Source organism: Myxine glutinosa, chromosome 11 (genome assembly GCF_964187855.1).
Source record: "Myxine glutinosa chromosome 11, kmMyxGlut1.1, whole genome shotgun sequence".
In the NCBI taxonomy this organism is placed as follows: Eukaryota; Metazoa; Chordata; class Myxini; order Myxiniformes; family Myxinidae; genus Myxine; species Myxine glutinosa.
In genome coordinates this window covers 114,355,880-114,371,926 of record NC_136271.1, presented here as the reverse complement: position 1 = coordinate 114,371,926, position 16,047 = coordinate 114,355,880, and the positions used below count along the sequence as shown (strand labels likewise).

The 16,047-nt window shown below is 47.8% G+C and overlaps 1 protein-coding gene across 1 annotated transcript in view; it reads left to right on the top strand.

The window, feature by feature from the left end:
• CFAP263 (cilia and flagella associated protein 263) overlaps positions 1–15,100 on the top strand; it is a 54,840-nt gene extending 39,740 nt beyond the window's left edge. Inside the window, exons 5-7 of the mRNA XM_078765927.1 lie at positions 450–557; positions 1,296–1,451; positions 14,781–15,100. Of these exons, the coding sequence (XP_078622053.1) occupies positions 450–557; positions 1,296–1,451; positions 14,781–14,888 (372 nt within the window). The 3' untranslated portion in view covers positions 14,889–15,100. The remainder of the gene's footprint in view (positions 1–449; positions 558–1,295; positions 1,452–14,780) is intronic.
• Positions 15,101–16,047: the final 947 nt, after the last annotated feature.

Genomic DNA, 16,047 nt, shown 5'->3' with positions numbered 1-16,047 from the left:
CTTGATACTATGTCAATCTGTGAAACTTATCAAATGCCATTTGAAAGTCCAGATACACGACATCCACTGCACATTCCTCATCTACCCAATCAGGAGCTGCTTCATTGAACCCCAATACATTTGTTAAATTTAACCTCAAGTCCGTGCTGACTACCTTGAAATAGCTTTTTAATTATTCAAACTGTTCCCTATCCATTCCTTAATTAATGTCTCCAACACCTTCTCCACAACTGAAGTTAAGCTCGCAGGTGTATAGATTCTTCTCTGGAACCTTTCTTGTATCGTGGGTTAAATATGTATTAATCAAGCTCTCAATCTCCAGACTGTCTAGAAAAATGTACCCAATTTATGTATCTTTTCATCGACATCTCTACTATTGTACTTCTTGTAGATTGATTATTGGGGAAAAAGTTTAAAATATTGCTTATGGTATTTCATTCCCACTACAGGAAATGCTAATGACACATTTGGAAGAGTCGAATAACATTGACCGAGATATTATCTCGTGCCAGAGCGTTCTGCAAACAATGGCAGCAGAAAGCAAGACTATTGAGGAGGTGCGGCTCAGAATTATCGGTTATATTGCTTATGTAACCCACCTCCATTCTTGCATCCCTCTGCTCTTTTTTCTTCTTCTTCTGTGAAACCTACTCTGTGTCTGTCTTATGCTCCTCCCTTCAGTATTTCAAGAGTGCTCTCCATCATCACCTCATGCATTCTCCCATATCTACCTCTGCTCTGTTATATTCTTGTTGACCTCCATCTTCCATCACCACCTTCTACCTCCAACCCACATCCTGCCCCTCCATTCCTTCTCTCTCATTCCCCCACTCAAATGCAATGCCCTTGCCACCCTATCCCCTTTGTTACTATGTCAATCTGTGAAACTGTTTCCCTGTGACATTTAGCTCCTACGTGAGCATAGATGTTTTTATTTTTTTTAAATACATTTTGCTCTCCACAGTGATACGGAGCAAGTAACTTAGGAGCGACTGATCTTTCAAGTTTCTTGATGCATTTTGGGTTAGCAACTATATTTGACATTGTCAAAATAAAATTTGTAAAAGAAGTACAGTAAATAAAAGTCATCTGAATGTCAAACATTTTCTGCCTCTTACTGGAGATTTGTCCTTCAACAATTTCACAATCATTTATTCTTTCTGATGGCAAATATTACCCAGGAAAGGAGAAAGGACAATTGTATTTTTAATCACCATCTCTTTTTTTTTTTTGAAGAAAAAAATACAAGCACAACAGTGTTGTGGTTCACTAAAATAATTTATTGTTTCTAGCAGGAAATACAATTGGCGGATGAGGAAAGAAGGCGACTTAAGACGCGATTGGCCAGTTATCGCGTTCCAACTGTTATGGAGTATATGCAGAAGAAGGCACAACACAATGAGCTGAAACGTACCATCGCCATCTGGGAGCGCAAGGTTGAGATCAACGAGGTGAGCAAGAGAGAAGATTAATTTCTCAGTCTTTTTTATCCTCATTGTAGTGACCCTCATAGCGATGTTATCCACAGAGTCAAATCCTTAAATTGGGAGCAGTACCTCAAATAACTAAATCGTAATGTTGTAAATGTATAAAGCATAACTACCAAAGTATATTAGATAAAAAATAGTGCTGTGATAGTTCAGTGTTCAGATTAGTCAGTTAGTTCATTTATTAGTCAGGTCAGTCTCTTGACTGCCACTGATAACATGCAACTCAGTGATACCTGCCGCATGGTCGGGTAGTCGGTGACTAAACCAACTACCCTCAATGGCTTGCCAGTGTGGAGGATGACTGTGACACCCCACAGGACTAAAAACAATACCTGTTAAAGGGCGGATGAGCTCCCCCTTAGTGAGCAAACGGCCATCCAGTAAGGAGGTGGTATCTCCTAAAAAACACCCATCCGGTTGGACCAGTTTTTTTTAGGTATTAGGTTGTAGACAGCAACCGCCCAGGGTGGTACTACCGTTCAGACTTAGGAGCGTTAAAGTGGTGCCCTGAACCATCTTGCACTCTCCGTCTCAGAATTGCTGGTCTTACTTTCTGTCTCATTCAAACTATAGCTAGGGCTAGCTTCAATCTCTCAATCTCTCAATCTCTCAATCTATCTATCTATCTCTATCTCTATCTCTATCTCTATCTCTATCTCTATCTCTATCTCTCTCTCTCTCTCTCTCTCTCTCTCTCTCTCTCTCTCGCAAACAAACATCACACACTTTCCATCATACACTTTTCATCACACAATTTTCATCATACACTTTTCATCACACTTTTCATCACACACTTTTCATCACACACTTTTCATCACACTATTTTCATCACACACTTTTCATCATACACTTTTCATCATACACTTTTCATCACACAATTTTCATCACACACTTTTCATCATACACTTTTCATCACACACTTTTCATCATACACTTTTCATCACACACTTTTCATCATACACTTTTCATCATACACTTTTCATCACACAATTTTCATCCTACACTTTTCATCACACACTTTTCATCACACACTTTTCATCATACACTTTTCATCATACACTTTTCATCACACAATTTTCATCACACAATTTTCATCATACACTTTTCATCACACCTTTTCATCACACAATTTTCAGCACACACTTTTCATCACACAATTTTCAGCACACACTTTTCATCACACACTTTTCATCACACACTTTTCATCACACACTTTTCATCACACACTTTCCATCATACACTTTCCATCATACACTTTCCATCATACACTTTTCATCACACACTTTTCATCACACAATTTTCATCACACACTTTTCATCACACACTTTTCATCACACACTTTTCATCACACACTTTTCATCACACACTTTCCATCATACACTTTTCATCACACAATTTTCATCACACAATTTTCATCACACACTTTTCATCACACACTTTTCATCACACACTTTTCATCACACACTTTTCATCACACACTTTTCATCATACACTTTCCATCATACACTTTTCATCACACACTTTCCATCAAACACTTTTCATCATACACTTTCCATCATACACTTTTCATCATACACTTTCCATCATACACTTTTCATCACACACTTTCCATCACACACTTTTCATCACACACTTTTCATCATACACTTTCCATCATACACTTTTCATCATACACTTTCCATCATACACTTTTCATCACACACTTTCCATCATACACTTTTCATCACACAATTTTTATCATACACTTTTCATCACACACTTTTCATCACACACTTTTCATCATACACTTTTCATCATACACTTTTCATCACACACTTTTCATCACACACTTTTCATCATACACTTTTCATCATACACTTTTCATCATACACTTTTCATCACACACTTTTCATCACACACTTTTCATCATACACTTTTCATCATACGCTTTTCATCATACGCTTTTCATCATACACTTTTCATCACACACTTTTCATCACACACTTTTCATCATACACTTTTCATCACACACTTTTCATCATACACTTTTCATCATACACTTTTCATCATACACTTTTCATCACACACTTTTCATCACACACTTTTCATCACACACTTTTCATCATACACTTTTCATCACACACTTTTCATCACACACTTTTCATCACACACTTTTCATCATACACTTTTCATCACACACTTTTCATCATACGCTTTTCATCATATGCTTTTCATCATACACTTTCCATCACACACTTTTCATCAAACACTTTCCATCACACACTTTTCATCATACACTTTTCATCATACACTTTTCATCATACACTTTTCATCACACAATTTTCATCACACACTTTTCATCACACACAATTCATCACACACTTTTCATCATACACTTTTCATCACACAATTTTCATCACACACTTTTCATCACACACTTTCCATCATACACTTTTCATCACACAATTTTCATCACACAATTTTCATCACACACTTTTCATCACACACTTTTCATCACACAATTTATCACACACTTTCCATCACACACTTTTCATCAAACACTTTCCATCACACACTTTTCATCATACACTTTTCATCATACATTTTTCATCACACAATTTTCATCACACACTTTCCATCAAACACTTTTCATCACACACTTTCCATCACACAGTTTTCATCATACACTTTCCATCACACACTTTTCATCATACACTTTTCATCATACACTTTTCATCACACACCTTTCATCATACACTTTTCATCACACAATTTTCATCACACACTTTTCATCATACACTTTTCATCACACACTTTTCATCATACACTTTTCATCATACACTTTTCATCACACAATTTTCATCACACACTTTTCATCACACACAATTCATCACACACTTTTCATCATACACTTTTCATCATACACTTTTCATCACACAATTTTCATCACACACTTTTCATCACACACTTTCCATCATACACTTTTCATCACACAATTTTCATCACACAATTTTCATCACACACTTTTCATCACACAATTTATCACACACTTTTCATCATACACTTTTCATCATACACTTTTCATCACACACTTTTCATCACACACTTTTCATCATACACTTTTCATCACACACTTTTCATCACACACTTTTCATCACACACTTTTCATCATACACTTTTCATCACACACTTTCCATCATACACTTTTCATCAAACACTTTTCATCATACACTTTTCATCATATGCTTTTCATCATACACTTTCCATCACAACCCTTTTCATCAAACACTTTCCATCACACACTTTTCATCATACACTTTTCATCATACACTTTTCATCACACAATTTATCACACACTTTTCATCATACACTTTTCGTCACACATTTTTCATCACACAATTTTCATCACACACTTTCCATCACACACTTTTCATCATACACTTTTCATCACACAATTTTCATCACACACTTTTCATCACACACTTTTCATCACACACTTTTCATCACACAATTTTCATCACACACTTTTCATCACACACTTTTCATCATACACTTTTCATCATACACTTTTCATCACACAATTTTCATCACACACTTTTCATCACACACTTTTCATCACACACTTTTCATCATACACTTTTCATCATACAATTTTCATCACACAATTTTCATCATACACTTTTCATCACACCTTTTCATCACACAATTTTCATCACACACTTTTCATCACACACTTTTCATCACACACTTTTCATCACACACTTTTCATCACACACTTTCCATCATACACTTTCCATCATACACTTTTCATCAAACACTTTTCATCACACAATTTTCATCACACACTTTTCATCACACACTTTTCATCACACACTTTTCATCACACACTTTCCATCATACACTTTTCATCACACAATTTTCATCACACAATTTTCATCACACACTTTTCATCACACACTTTTCATCACACACTTTTCATCACACACTTTTCATCACACACTTTTCCTCACACACTTTTCATCATACACTTTCCATCATACACTTTTCATCACACAATTTTTATCATACACTTTTCATCACACACTTTTCATCACACACTTTTCATCATACACTTTTCATCATACACTTTTCATCACACACTTTTCATCATACACTTTTCATCACACACTTTCCATCAAACACTTTTCATCACACACTTTCCATCACACACTTTTCATCAAACACTTTCCATCACACACTTTTCATCATACACTTTTCATCATACACTTTATCACACACTTTTCATCACACACTTTTCATCACACAATTTATCACACACTTTTCATCACACATTTTTCATCACACAATTTTCATCACACACTTTCCATCAAATACTTTTCATCACACACTTTCCATCACACACTTTTCATCATACACTTTCCATCACACACTTTTCATCATACACTTTTCATCATACACTTTTCATCACACAATTTATCACACACTTTTCATCATACACTTTTCATCATACACTTTTCATCACACAATTTATCACACACTTTTCATCATACACTTTTCATCACACATTTTTCATCACACAATTTTCATCATACACTTTTCATCACACACTTTCCATCATACACCTTTCATCATACACTTTTCATCACACACTTTTCATCATACACTTTTCATCACACACTTTTCATCACACACTTTTCATCATACACTTTTCATCACACACTTTCCATCATACACCTTTCATCATACACTTTTCATCACACACTTTTCATCACACACTATCCATCATACACTTTCCATCACACACTTTTCATCACACACTTTCCATCATACACTTTTCATCATATACTTTTCATCACACAATTTTCATCACACAATTTTCATCATACACTTTCCATCATACACTTTCCATCATACACTTTCCATCACACACTTTCCATCATACACTTTCCATCACACACTTTTCATCACACACTTTCCATCATACACTTTTCATCATACACTTTTCATCACACACTTTTCATCACACACTTTTCATCACACACTTTCCATCATACACTTTCCATCACACACTTTTCATCACACACTTTCCATCATACACTTTTCATCACACAATTTTCATCACACACTTTTCATCATACACTTTTCATCATACACTTTTCATCACACACTTTTCATCACACAATTTTCATCACACACTTTTCATCACACACTTTTCATCACACACTTTTCATCACACACTTTTCATCATACACTTTTCATCATACACTTTTCATCATACACTTTTCATCATACCTTTTCATCACACACTTTTCATCACACACTTTTCTTCCTCATTTTCACTCCTCACCTTCACATTCTCTCTCTTTTATTTCTCTTTATGCAGTTCTTATATTTAAGGCCTGGTCTCGATGAGGACTATATAGTCCGTGTCCGGAGCCTTCAAAATAATATAAGATACTGTATATTACTCGAGATAACTGTCATATTGTATTTTCAAGGTGTGATTACCGAAGATTTTCGAGTATAAGGCACACTCGTGTAAAGGGGTTCCCCCATTTTTTACCCTTTCTTGACGGAAATTTTTTTAGGATGCATTTCCCAATCATCCTCATGTAGCGGTTACCGCTGGGTGTACACAATCGCCTTGCACCTACCAAGGACGCGGCCAGGGAGCAATCACCATGCCGGGCTCGTCCAGGCCGCCCGGACAGGCCCAGACGCGCCTCTCCCGGGCATGCCCGGACTCGCTGTTCCCGGGCTCGCCCGAGCCTCCCGGGCACGCCCGGTCTCGTCTTTCCCGGACATGCCCAGACTCGTCTTTCCAGGGCTCGCCCAGGACACCCGGGCATGCCCGCTCTCGCCTTTCCAGGGCTCGCCCAGGACGCCCGGGCATGCCCGCTCTCGCCTTTCCAGGGCTCGCCCAGGACGCCCGGGCATGCCCGCTCTCGCCTTTCCAGGGCTCACCCAGGACGCCCGGGCATGCCCGCTCTCACCTTTCCAGGGCTCGCCCAGGACGCCCGGGCATGCCCGCCCTCGCCTTTCCAGGGCTCGCCCAGGATGCCCGGGCAGGTCCAGACTCGCCTTTCCAGGACTCGCCCTTGACGCCCGGGCATGCCCAGTCTCGCTTTTCCCGGGCAAACGCTCTGGCATAATGTGTATATATATTGCTGCCCGATAAACGGGCTTTTGAGAGTACCCGAGATTGATACGTGAAATAAAGCAACTCGGACGAATTTCCGTCTTTGGTCCCGTCAATCCTTCCGACTCACGTTGGAGCATAGCTCCTTCATTGGTGACCCCGAACATGGACACGGCAGTTGCCCTTAAACTGCCTACCTTCTGGGAGGCTCACGCGGCTGTTTGGTTTGCCCAGGCGGACTCCCAGTTCGCCCTGCGAGGCATCACCGCCGACAACACCCGCTTCCACCATGTGGTAGCAGCGCTCGGCTCCGCCACCGCGGCCCGCGCCCTGAGCCTCCTCGAGCGCCCGCCAGCCGCTGACAAGTATGGCGCAATGAAGACGCTCCTCCTCGACGCTTTCGCCCTCTCACAGGCGGAACGCGCACGACGCCTGCTCGACCTGCCCGGGCTTGGCGACACGCGCCCGTCCGAGCGAATGGACTACATGCTCTCGTTGCTCGGCGAGCACTCTCCGGATTTTCTGTTCCGAGAGCTGTTTCTCCGCCAGCTGCCTAACCAGGTACGCCTCGCCCTGGCAGGCACGTCGATCACGGATCCCCGCGCCCTCGCCAGGGAAGCCGACAAGATCTCCTCGGCAGGCCAGCACATCGGAGCGGCTACCTGGAGCCCGCCGCCGTCCGAGGCGACGCCCATGACGCCCGAGCGCCCTGCGCGGTTGGAGGCCGAACTGCCGGTGCAACTGGCGGCCGCCACGCCGCGCCGACCGCTTCCAACACGACGGCCGGGGCCTCCACCTGACCAGGCGTGGTGTCATTACCACGCCAGGTTCGGACACAAGGCTCGGACATGCCGACCCCCGTGCACTTTCGGCAAGTCGGGAAACTGCCGGGCCGGCGTTCATTACCAGCCATGAGCGCCGGCCACTCAGGCAACTTGCTTTTTATTAAGGACAAAGCGTCCGGGCGGCGTTTCCTTTGTGACACCGGCGCCCAACTGAGCGTCATACCCGCCTCCGAGCAGGACAGGCAGAACGCCGTTTGCGGCCCCACCTTGGTCGCTGCTAATGGATCGGCCATACGCACCTTCGGCCCGCGCAACGTCACCCTCTGCTTCGGCAGCCAGCGCTTTCAGTGGACCTTTGTGACCGCAAGCATCCCCATGGCTTTGCTGGGCGCCGACTTCCTCTGCGCGCACGGGCTGCTGGTCGACGTCAAACGGCGTCGCCTTGTCAACGCCGAGACCTTCAGCTCCCTGGCATGTACGATGAGCAGCTCCGCGCCGACCGAACTGGCATGCGCCCTCCCGACGCCGAACGAGTTCGCTCGCCTGCTCGCGGAATTCCCGGCCCTCACGCGACCGACGTTTTCGGCCGTCGCAGTGCAACATGGGATCGAGCACCACATACCCACTACGGGCCCGCTGGTCTATGCCAGAGCCCGCCGCCTCGACCCGACCAAGCTTGCCGTGGCCAAAGCCGAGTTCGACGCGTTGGAGCACCTCGGCATCGTGCGGCGCTCCGATAGCGCGTGGGCCTCACCACTGCACATCGTGCCAAAGCCGGGGGGCGGATGGCGCCCGTGTGGCGACTACCGCCGCCTCAACGACGCTACCACCCCCGACAGGTATCCGATCCCGCACATCCAAGACTTTTCCGCCCGTTTGGCGGGACGGGTTATTTTTTCAAAAATTGACCTGATACGGGGATACCACCAGGTACCTGTCAGGCCGGCCGACGTCCCAAAGACGGCCGTCATCATGCCGTTCGGCCTGTTCGAATTTTTGAGGATGCCGTTTGGCCTCAAGAACGCGGCCCAGGCGTTCCAACGCTTGATGGACAGCGTGCTGCGCGACCTGCCATTTCTTTTCGTCTATCTGGACGACATCCTCGTCGCCAGCACGTCCCGAGCCGAGCATCTCCTCCACCTCCGAACGCTGTTCGGATGCCTCAGCGAGCATGGCTTAATTGTCAACCCGGCCAAATGCCGCTTCGGCATGACGACCGTTGACTTTTTGGGCCACCGCATCACCAAGAACGGGGCCGTGCCGCTGCCGACCAAGGTCGAGGCCATCACCAAGTTCCCGCGTCCCCGCTCCATCAAGGCCCTGCAAGAGTTCCTCGGCATGGTGAATTTTTATCACCGATTCGTGCCCCGCGCTGCTCAGCTCATGCGGCCCCTTTACGAAGCCCTCTGGGGCAAGCCGGCCAAGCATGACATCGTCTGGTCCACGGCCATGGACGCGGCATTCACGAGCGCGAAGCGGGCCCTCGCCAACGCAACGCTGCTGGCTCACCCGGTGCTCAACGCTCCCATCGCCCTCACTACGGACGCCTCCAACTACGCGGTGGGCGCCGTCAATGAACAATGGGTGAACGGGGTTTGGCAGCCACTCGCTTTTTTCAGCCGGCAACTCCGGCCGAACAAGTTAAAATACAGTACGTTTGACCGCGAGCTCCTCGGTCTATTCCTGGCCGTTCGCCATTTCCGCCACCTCCTGGAGGGCCGCCCGTTCACGGCTTTCGTCGACCACAAGTCATTGGTTTATGCAATGGCCAAAGTCACGGAGCCGTGGTCCGCCCGCCAGCAGCGCCACCTCTCCGCCGTGTCGGAATTTACCACGGACATCCGGCACGTCGCCGGCAAAGACAACGCCGTGGCCGACTGTCTTTCTCGGGCCAGCGCAAACGCGGTCCACCTCGGCGTGGACTACGCGCTCATGGCGGCCGACCAAACCACCGACACCGCGGTGCAGGCCCTCCGGGCAGCGGACACGGGCCTCCGCCTGGCCGACATCCGCTTCGCGGACACTGTCCTGCTTTGCGACATCTCCCAAGGCCAGCCTCGCCCCATCGTGCCCGTTACCTGGCAGCGCCGCATCTTTGCCTCCATCCACGGCCTTTCTCACCCGGGCCGGAAAGCTTCTCAGAAGCTGGTGTCGGCGCGTTTCGTCTGGCACGGCCTTCGATGGGACATCCTCGACTGGGCCAACGCCTGCACGGCCTGCCAGCGGGCCAAGGTCCACCGCCACACCCAGGCCCCGCTGGCACCTTTCACCGTGCCCGAACGGCGTTTCGACCACGTCAACGTGGACCTGGTTGGCCCCCTTCCCCCTTCGCGGGGTTTCACACACCTGCTCACCATGGTGGACAGGACCACCAGGTGGCCGGAGGCCGTTCCCCTCATTTCCACCACCACCGCCGACGTGGCATAGGCTTTCATCGCCGCCTGGGTCGCCCGTTTCGGCGCACCGGCAGACATCTCTTCGGACCGCGGTCCGCAGTTCACCTCCGAGCTGTGGGGCGCGGTCGCCCGCAACCTGGGAGTCCAGCTCCACCATACCACGGCCTACCACCCCCAAGCCAATGGGTTGTGCGAGCGTTTTCACCGCTCCATGAAGGCCGCGCTCATGGCCGGCCTTCAGGACGGTTGGGCCGACCGGCTGACGTGGGTCCTTTTGGGCCTCCGCACGGCCCCCAAGGAGGACCTCCAGGCGTCCACCGCCGAGCTCGTCTACGGCCAGCCGCTTTGCGTCCCGGGCGAGTTCGTGCCCGACGCTACCAGTCCCTGGTCCGCAGCTCGCCAGCGCTCGGACCTCCAGGAGGCTGCCCGACGATTTGCCCCCGTGCCAACGTCCCGCCACCGTGGCCCCCAGTCCTACGTCCCCCCCAGCGCTTCGCACAGCGGAGTACGTCTTTGTGCGCCATGACGCACACCAGGGGCCACTCCGGCCGCCGTACGATGGTCCCTTCCGGGTCCTGCGACGGGACGACAAGTCATTCGTCATCGACTTCGGCGGCCGGGCGGACCGGATTTCAGTGGACCGCCTCAAGCCGGCGCACGTGGACGTCGACCAACCACCACGGTTGGCCCTTCCTCCGCGGCGAGGCCGCCCCCCGTCCACAGTTCCCCCCGCTCGACCACCCACCACCACACCGGACCCCCCCCCCCCCACGACCCTCCAGGGGTCGCTTCGGCCGGGTCATCAGGACCCCCCTTAAATTGACCCTGCCGGTGCAAGTCGATTCTGGAGGGGCGTGTGTAGCGGTTACCGCTGGGTGTACACAATCGCCTTGCACCTACCAAGGACGTGGCCAGGGAGCAATCACCATGCCGGGCTCGTCCAGGCCGCCCGGACAGGCCCAGACGCGCCTCTCCCGGGCATGCCCGGACTCGCTGTTCCCGGGCTCGCCCGAGCCTCCCGGGCACGCGTGGTCTCGCCTTTCCCGGGCATGCCCAGGACACCCGGGCATGCCTGCTCTCGCCTTTCCAGGGCTCGCCCAGGACGCCCGGGCATGCCCGCTCTCGCCTTTCCAGGGCTCGCCCAGGACGCCCGGGCATGCCCGCTCTCGCCTTTCCAGGGCTCGCCCAGGACGCCCGGGCATGCCCGCTCTCGCCTTTCCAGGGCTCGCCCAGGACGCCCGGGCATGCCCGCTCTTGCCTTTCCAGGGCTCGCCCAGGACGCCCGGGCATGCCCGCCCTCGCCTTTCCAGGGCTCGCCCAGGATGCCCGGGCAGGTCCAGACTCGCCTTTCCAGGACTCGCCCTTGACGCCCGGGCATGCCCGGTCTCGCTTTTCCCAGGCAAACGCTCCGGCATAATGTGTATATATTGTTGCGGATATGGGATTTGCATCCATCCATATCCGCTTGTAAATATTCCCCTATTTCCTCAATACTTCCCAACTATCCCCAATCCCCCATTCCCTAGTCCCATTTTCTGTAAACAACACTCTGTAGACCCGACCTCCCCCTATTTCCCCCATTAAATGTCGCATCCAGGTCCACCGCATCTCACGTAGACAACTATAGGACATCTTGCTAGTTATTCTTAGTCTATGTCAGTTAAGGATTCGTTTCCATTAATTCTGACTCTGCGTTGCACCAGAATGTGATTGTATGGCACTGTTAGGAAGTTTAGGACCTCCCAATACCTCCCCGCAGCTCTTCCTCACGGTTCAGCAACAACAACAACAACAACAACAACAACGGCGGCGGCGCGGGGAGTGCGCGTCCTCACTCCGGCTTGGTTGGTAGGGGGTGTTGGGAGGGCACCAAGCCTTTCCAACGAGCCGCCATCGAACATGTGCTCGACGTGGTTACCAAGTAGGGGCTCGCTGTCAGCTCCTCGTCAAGGGCGGAGCCCGGTAACCCCCGCACCCAATAGAAGCGGCGGACCGGTCCCATCTGGGGCGGAGCCAACCAGCCGAGGGCGTGTGACTCCCCGCTGAGCATGCGCAGAAAGAGGGAGGTGACGTCAGATGCGCGCTGAGCTTGGAGAGAGAAGGACGCCACCTCCGAGAGCTGTGACACCTCCCCGCATCTCTGGACTGGACCGCGCTTTATCCTGTCCCTGAGCCAAGGTGCACCTTGTGCTATCGACTGCCTGTCCTTCCCTGCCATCAATCCCTGTGTAAGTCAGTCTTGTTCCGTTTGTCTGTGGTCTGTCTGGGACAGATAAGATTGTATCTAAGTGCCTATCTCTTCTGTGTCTTTTACCTCACTCTACCTTGTAATCTACCCCTTTTCTCCACCACTAATTATATCCTCCTCCGGAGGTCTTGAGAACTGTACCCCTTGCGTCGTTTCATTTATCCCAGTCGTTGTGTCCTTTCCATCATTGATTTAGCGTAGCGCGATTTGGCCAACGTTCGAGTGGAATCGGGTGAGTTGGGGAAGAATCGGGGGAACTGTTAGGTCGCGGCAATACCACCGCTCGGTAAATAACATCTAATCCGCGATCCGTAACAATATATTGCTGCCCGATAAACGGGCTTTTCAGAGTACCCGAGTTTGATACGTGCAATAAAGCAACTCGGACGAATTTCCGTCTTTGGTCGCGTCAATCCTTCCGACTCGCGTTGGAGCATAGCTCCTTCACTCACATGAAAAGGAAAGAAGACGGAAATAGAGAAAAGATAATGGAAGGGGTTTCTTCTTTTCATTTCAAGACACATTCTTCTTGTTTGGTAGCCCTGAAATGGGCCCGTGGGTGGGTAAAGCAGTTAAGCTAAAACCCCCAGGAACTCCTCGTCGTGTGTCTCATCAAATACTGCACAAAGTTCCTTGTCTGAATCTGCGTACAGGAGGTCGACGTCGCTGCAGTCGCTCTCCAAGGTGCTTCCTGAATCGTCCTCCCACAGGTATAAGCACCGACCAACAGAGACAGTGCGTTGTTCAACAAAGAGATAATAGTCTACTGAGTATTTAGTCTGCTTTGAGCATCAAGAAGCTGTCAGTCATCAGCATAAATCATTTGTCAGAAGTTTGCAAGGAATTTTTCACAAAAAATGTTTGAGTGTGTCGGTCAAAAGTGCAAGAGTGCACTTCGGAACTATATGTGCTAACCCGGAGTTCCCCGTGTATGAGCACGGCAGATTCGCACAGCGGCACTGTGCTCTACATGAGTTCCAATGTTCGAAATTTCTCAGACCTGTTTATAAAGGTGCACCACCGACTTCCGGGATTTCCCAGTGTGACCAAAAGTATGCTTTATACTCTCACAACGAATCTCACAACGATTTTGCTCTCTGTTCCCAAGATTTTGCTGCCAATTGCTAATGGAAAAATCATGTCTGAGTAGCTTCGTCCAATTCTGAACCGACACTGGGACTCAGGTAGTTCTTCTTCAACTATCTTCTGTAGCCGCCCTTGTAGTATCCCTGCAACCCCGACGACATCAACATCTGAACATCGCAATACCCAAGCACTTGTCACATCTGCGTCGGTCCCCATTCCTTGGGATGGGTGCACGTAGTGTAAGCAGACATGGAAATTTGTTCTTCTCCCAGTGTGTACCAAATCTAGTCCTCGTCATTCGAGTAAATTTTCTTCATCTCATGCTGCCTCACCATCTCATGCTGCCTCACCATCTCATGCTGCCTCACCATCTCATGCAGAATATCAGAGCTACCACCCACCAATCTTTCCATTCTTGAACTTCCCACCTGACCTCTCCCGCGCCTATTTTGATGGCATATGTGGTCTTAGTGGTCGCTGTCTTTTTTTCCAACTCTATTGCATTGATGTGCATGATGTTGTTCATGTTCAGGATCCTTGTGAATGGTTCCTCCACCACTGTTGCTGTGCATGGGATGTGATGCAGCGATTTCCATCTTCATCCATCTCACACACACACACGTTCCTCTTTTTTTGCACGATTCTTTTATCTTCAAGGTGTCCTTGAGAAACCTCCATAAGATGAGTAAACACGAGACTCAATATGGAAGACTTCCCAAGCTGCAGTCTTGGCAAAATGTAAAGCAGCCTGAAGCAAGGATCTGAATATGAACTACCATGACCAAATGAAGTGCGTACACGCACATGAAAGCATTTTGTCTTATTGTATATTGCTTTCAATCTCTACCATCCACCAGGCTTGGGTAACATATATATTTATTCCCTATTGTAAGCTTCAAGTGTTCCATGTTTGTTTTGTACATGCTGGTGCACACTTAGAATAAATGTGCAATCAAATGATATGACATGTTACAAGAGTTAATAAAGCCTCCATTATGACAATGGCATTTGTGCGAGTTACATTTGCGATTCTCTGAGAAATGCTGATGTGGTTTTCTTTATTCGAGGAAGAAAGAAATGTCACAATGATTTTCATGTGCAACACGAAATAAACTGGAACGGCATTCGGTAGAGAGCATACATCCGCCAGGCCGGACAGGTTACGTTGTGTATCCCACAGATGGGTCAGATCTGGATCCAGACTGTAACCAAAATCGAATCAACTTGTCCTTGTCACACACACACTACCTATCCACCAAGCGAATCCGTCCGCAACGTTTTGACATATTGTGCTATATAATTATCGTTTTTGGCACTATCACTCAATAGTGAAGAATCACTAAAAATTCACCAAAATCTTTCTGAATTTTCACCAAAAGATCCGGATCTTCACCAAAATCTAATTCGTTCATCCCTATCACACATATCCAACCTGTCCATGAAGCATTGGCCAAATACATTCACAACTTTGAGATATCCTACTGACAGACAGGCAGACAGACAGCCAAACATGGGTGAAAAACAACCTCCGACAACCTTCAGGGAGGGATGTAATTTTTGATTATACATTAATTATATAATTATAGGTAACACATCTTTATTATTAGAATATGGTGAAGCCAAATTAATACATTTTCCTTTTATTTTAGCCGTTGTTTTCATTAAGTTTAGTTTGAGTACATAGCAGACTCAGACGGGCATTGCATTTTGGGATGCTTTCTCCTTTACAATTAAGATAATTTTGTAAGCAGCCTGTGGCTGTAGGTTGTTTCAATGCTAGGAACACAGCTGTTCCGCTGATGCAGTGCCCCGTTACCAGTAAGCTGGTACTTATTTTGCCGACCTCGGAAGGATGACAGGTTGAGTCAACCCACCTAGTGTTATTTAACGGCATGACAGGTGCTCAAACTCAAAACCCTAATAT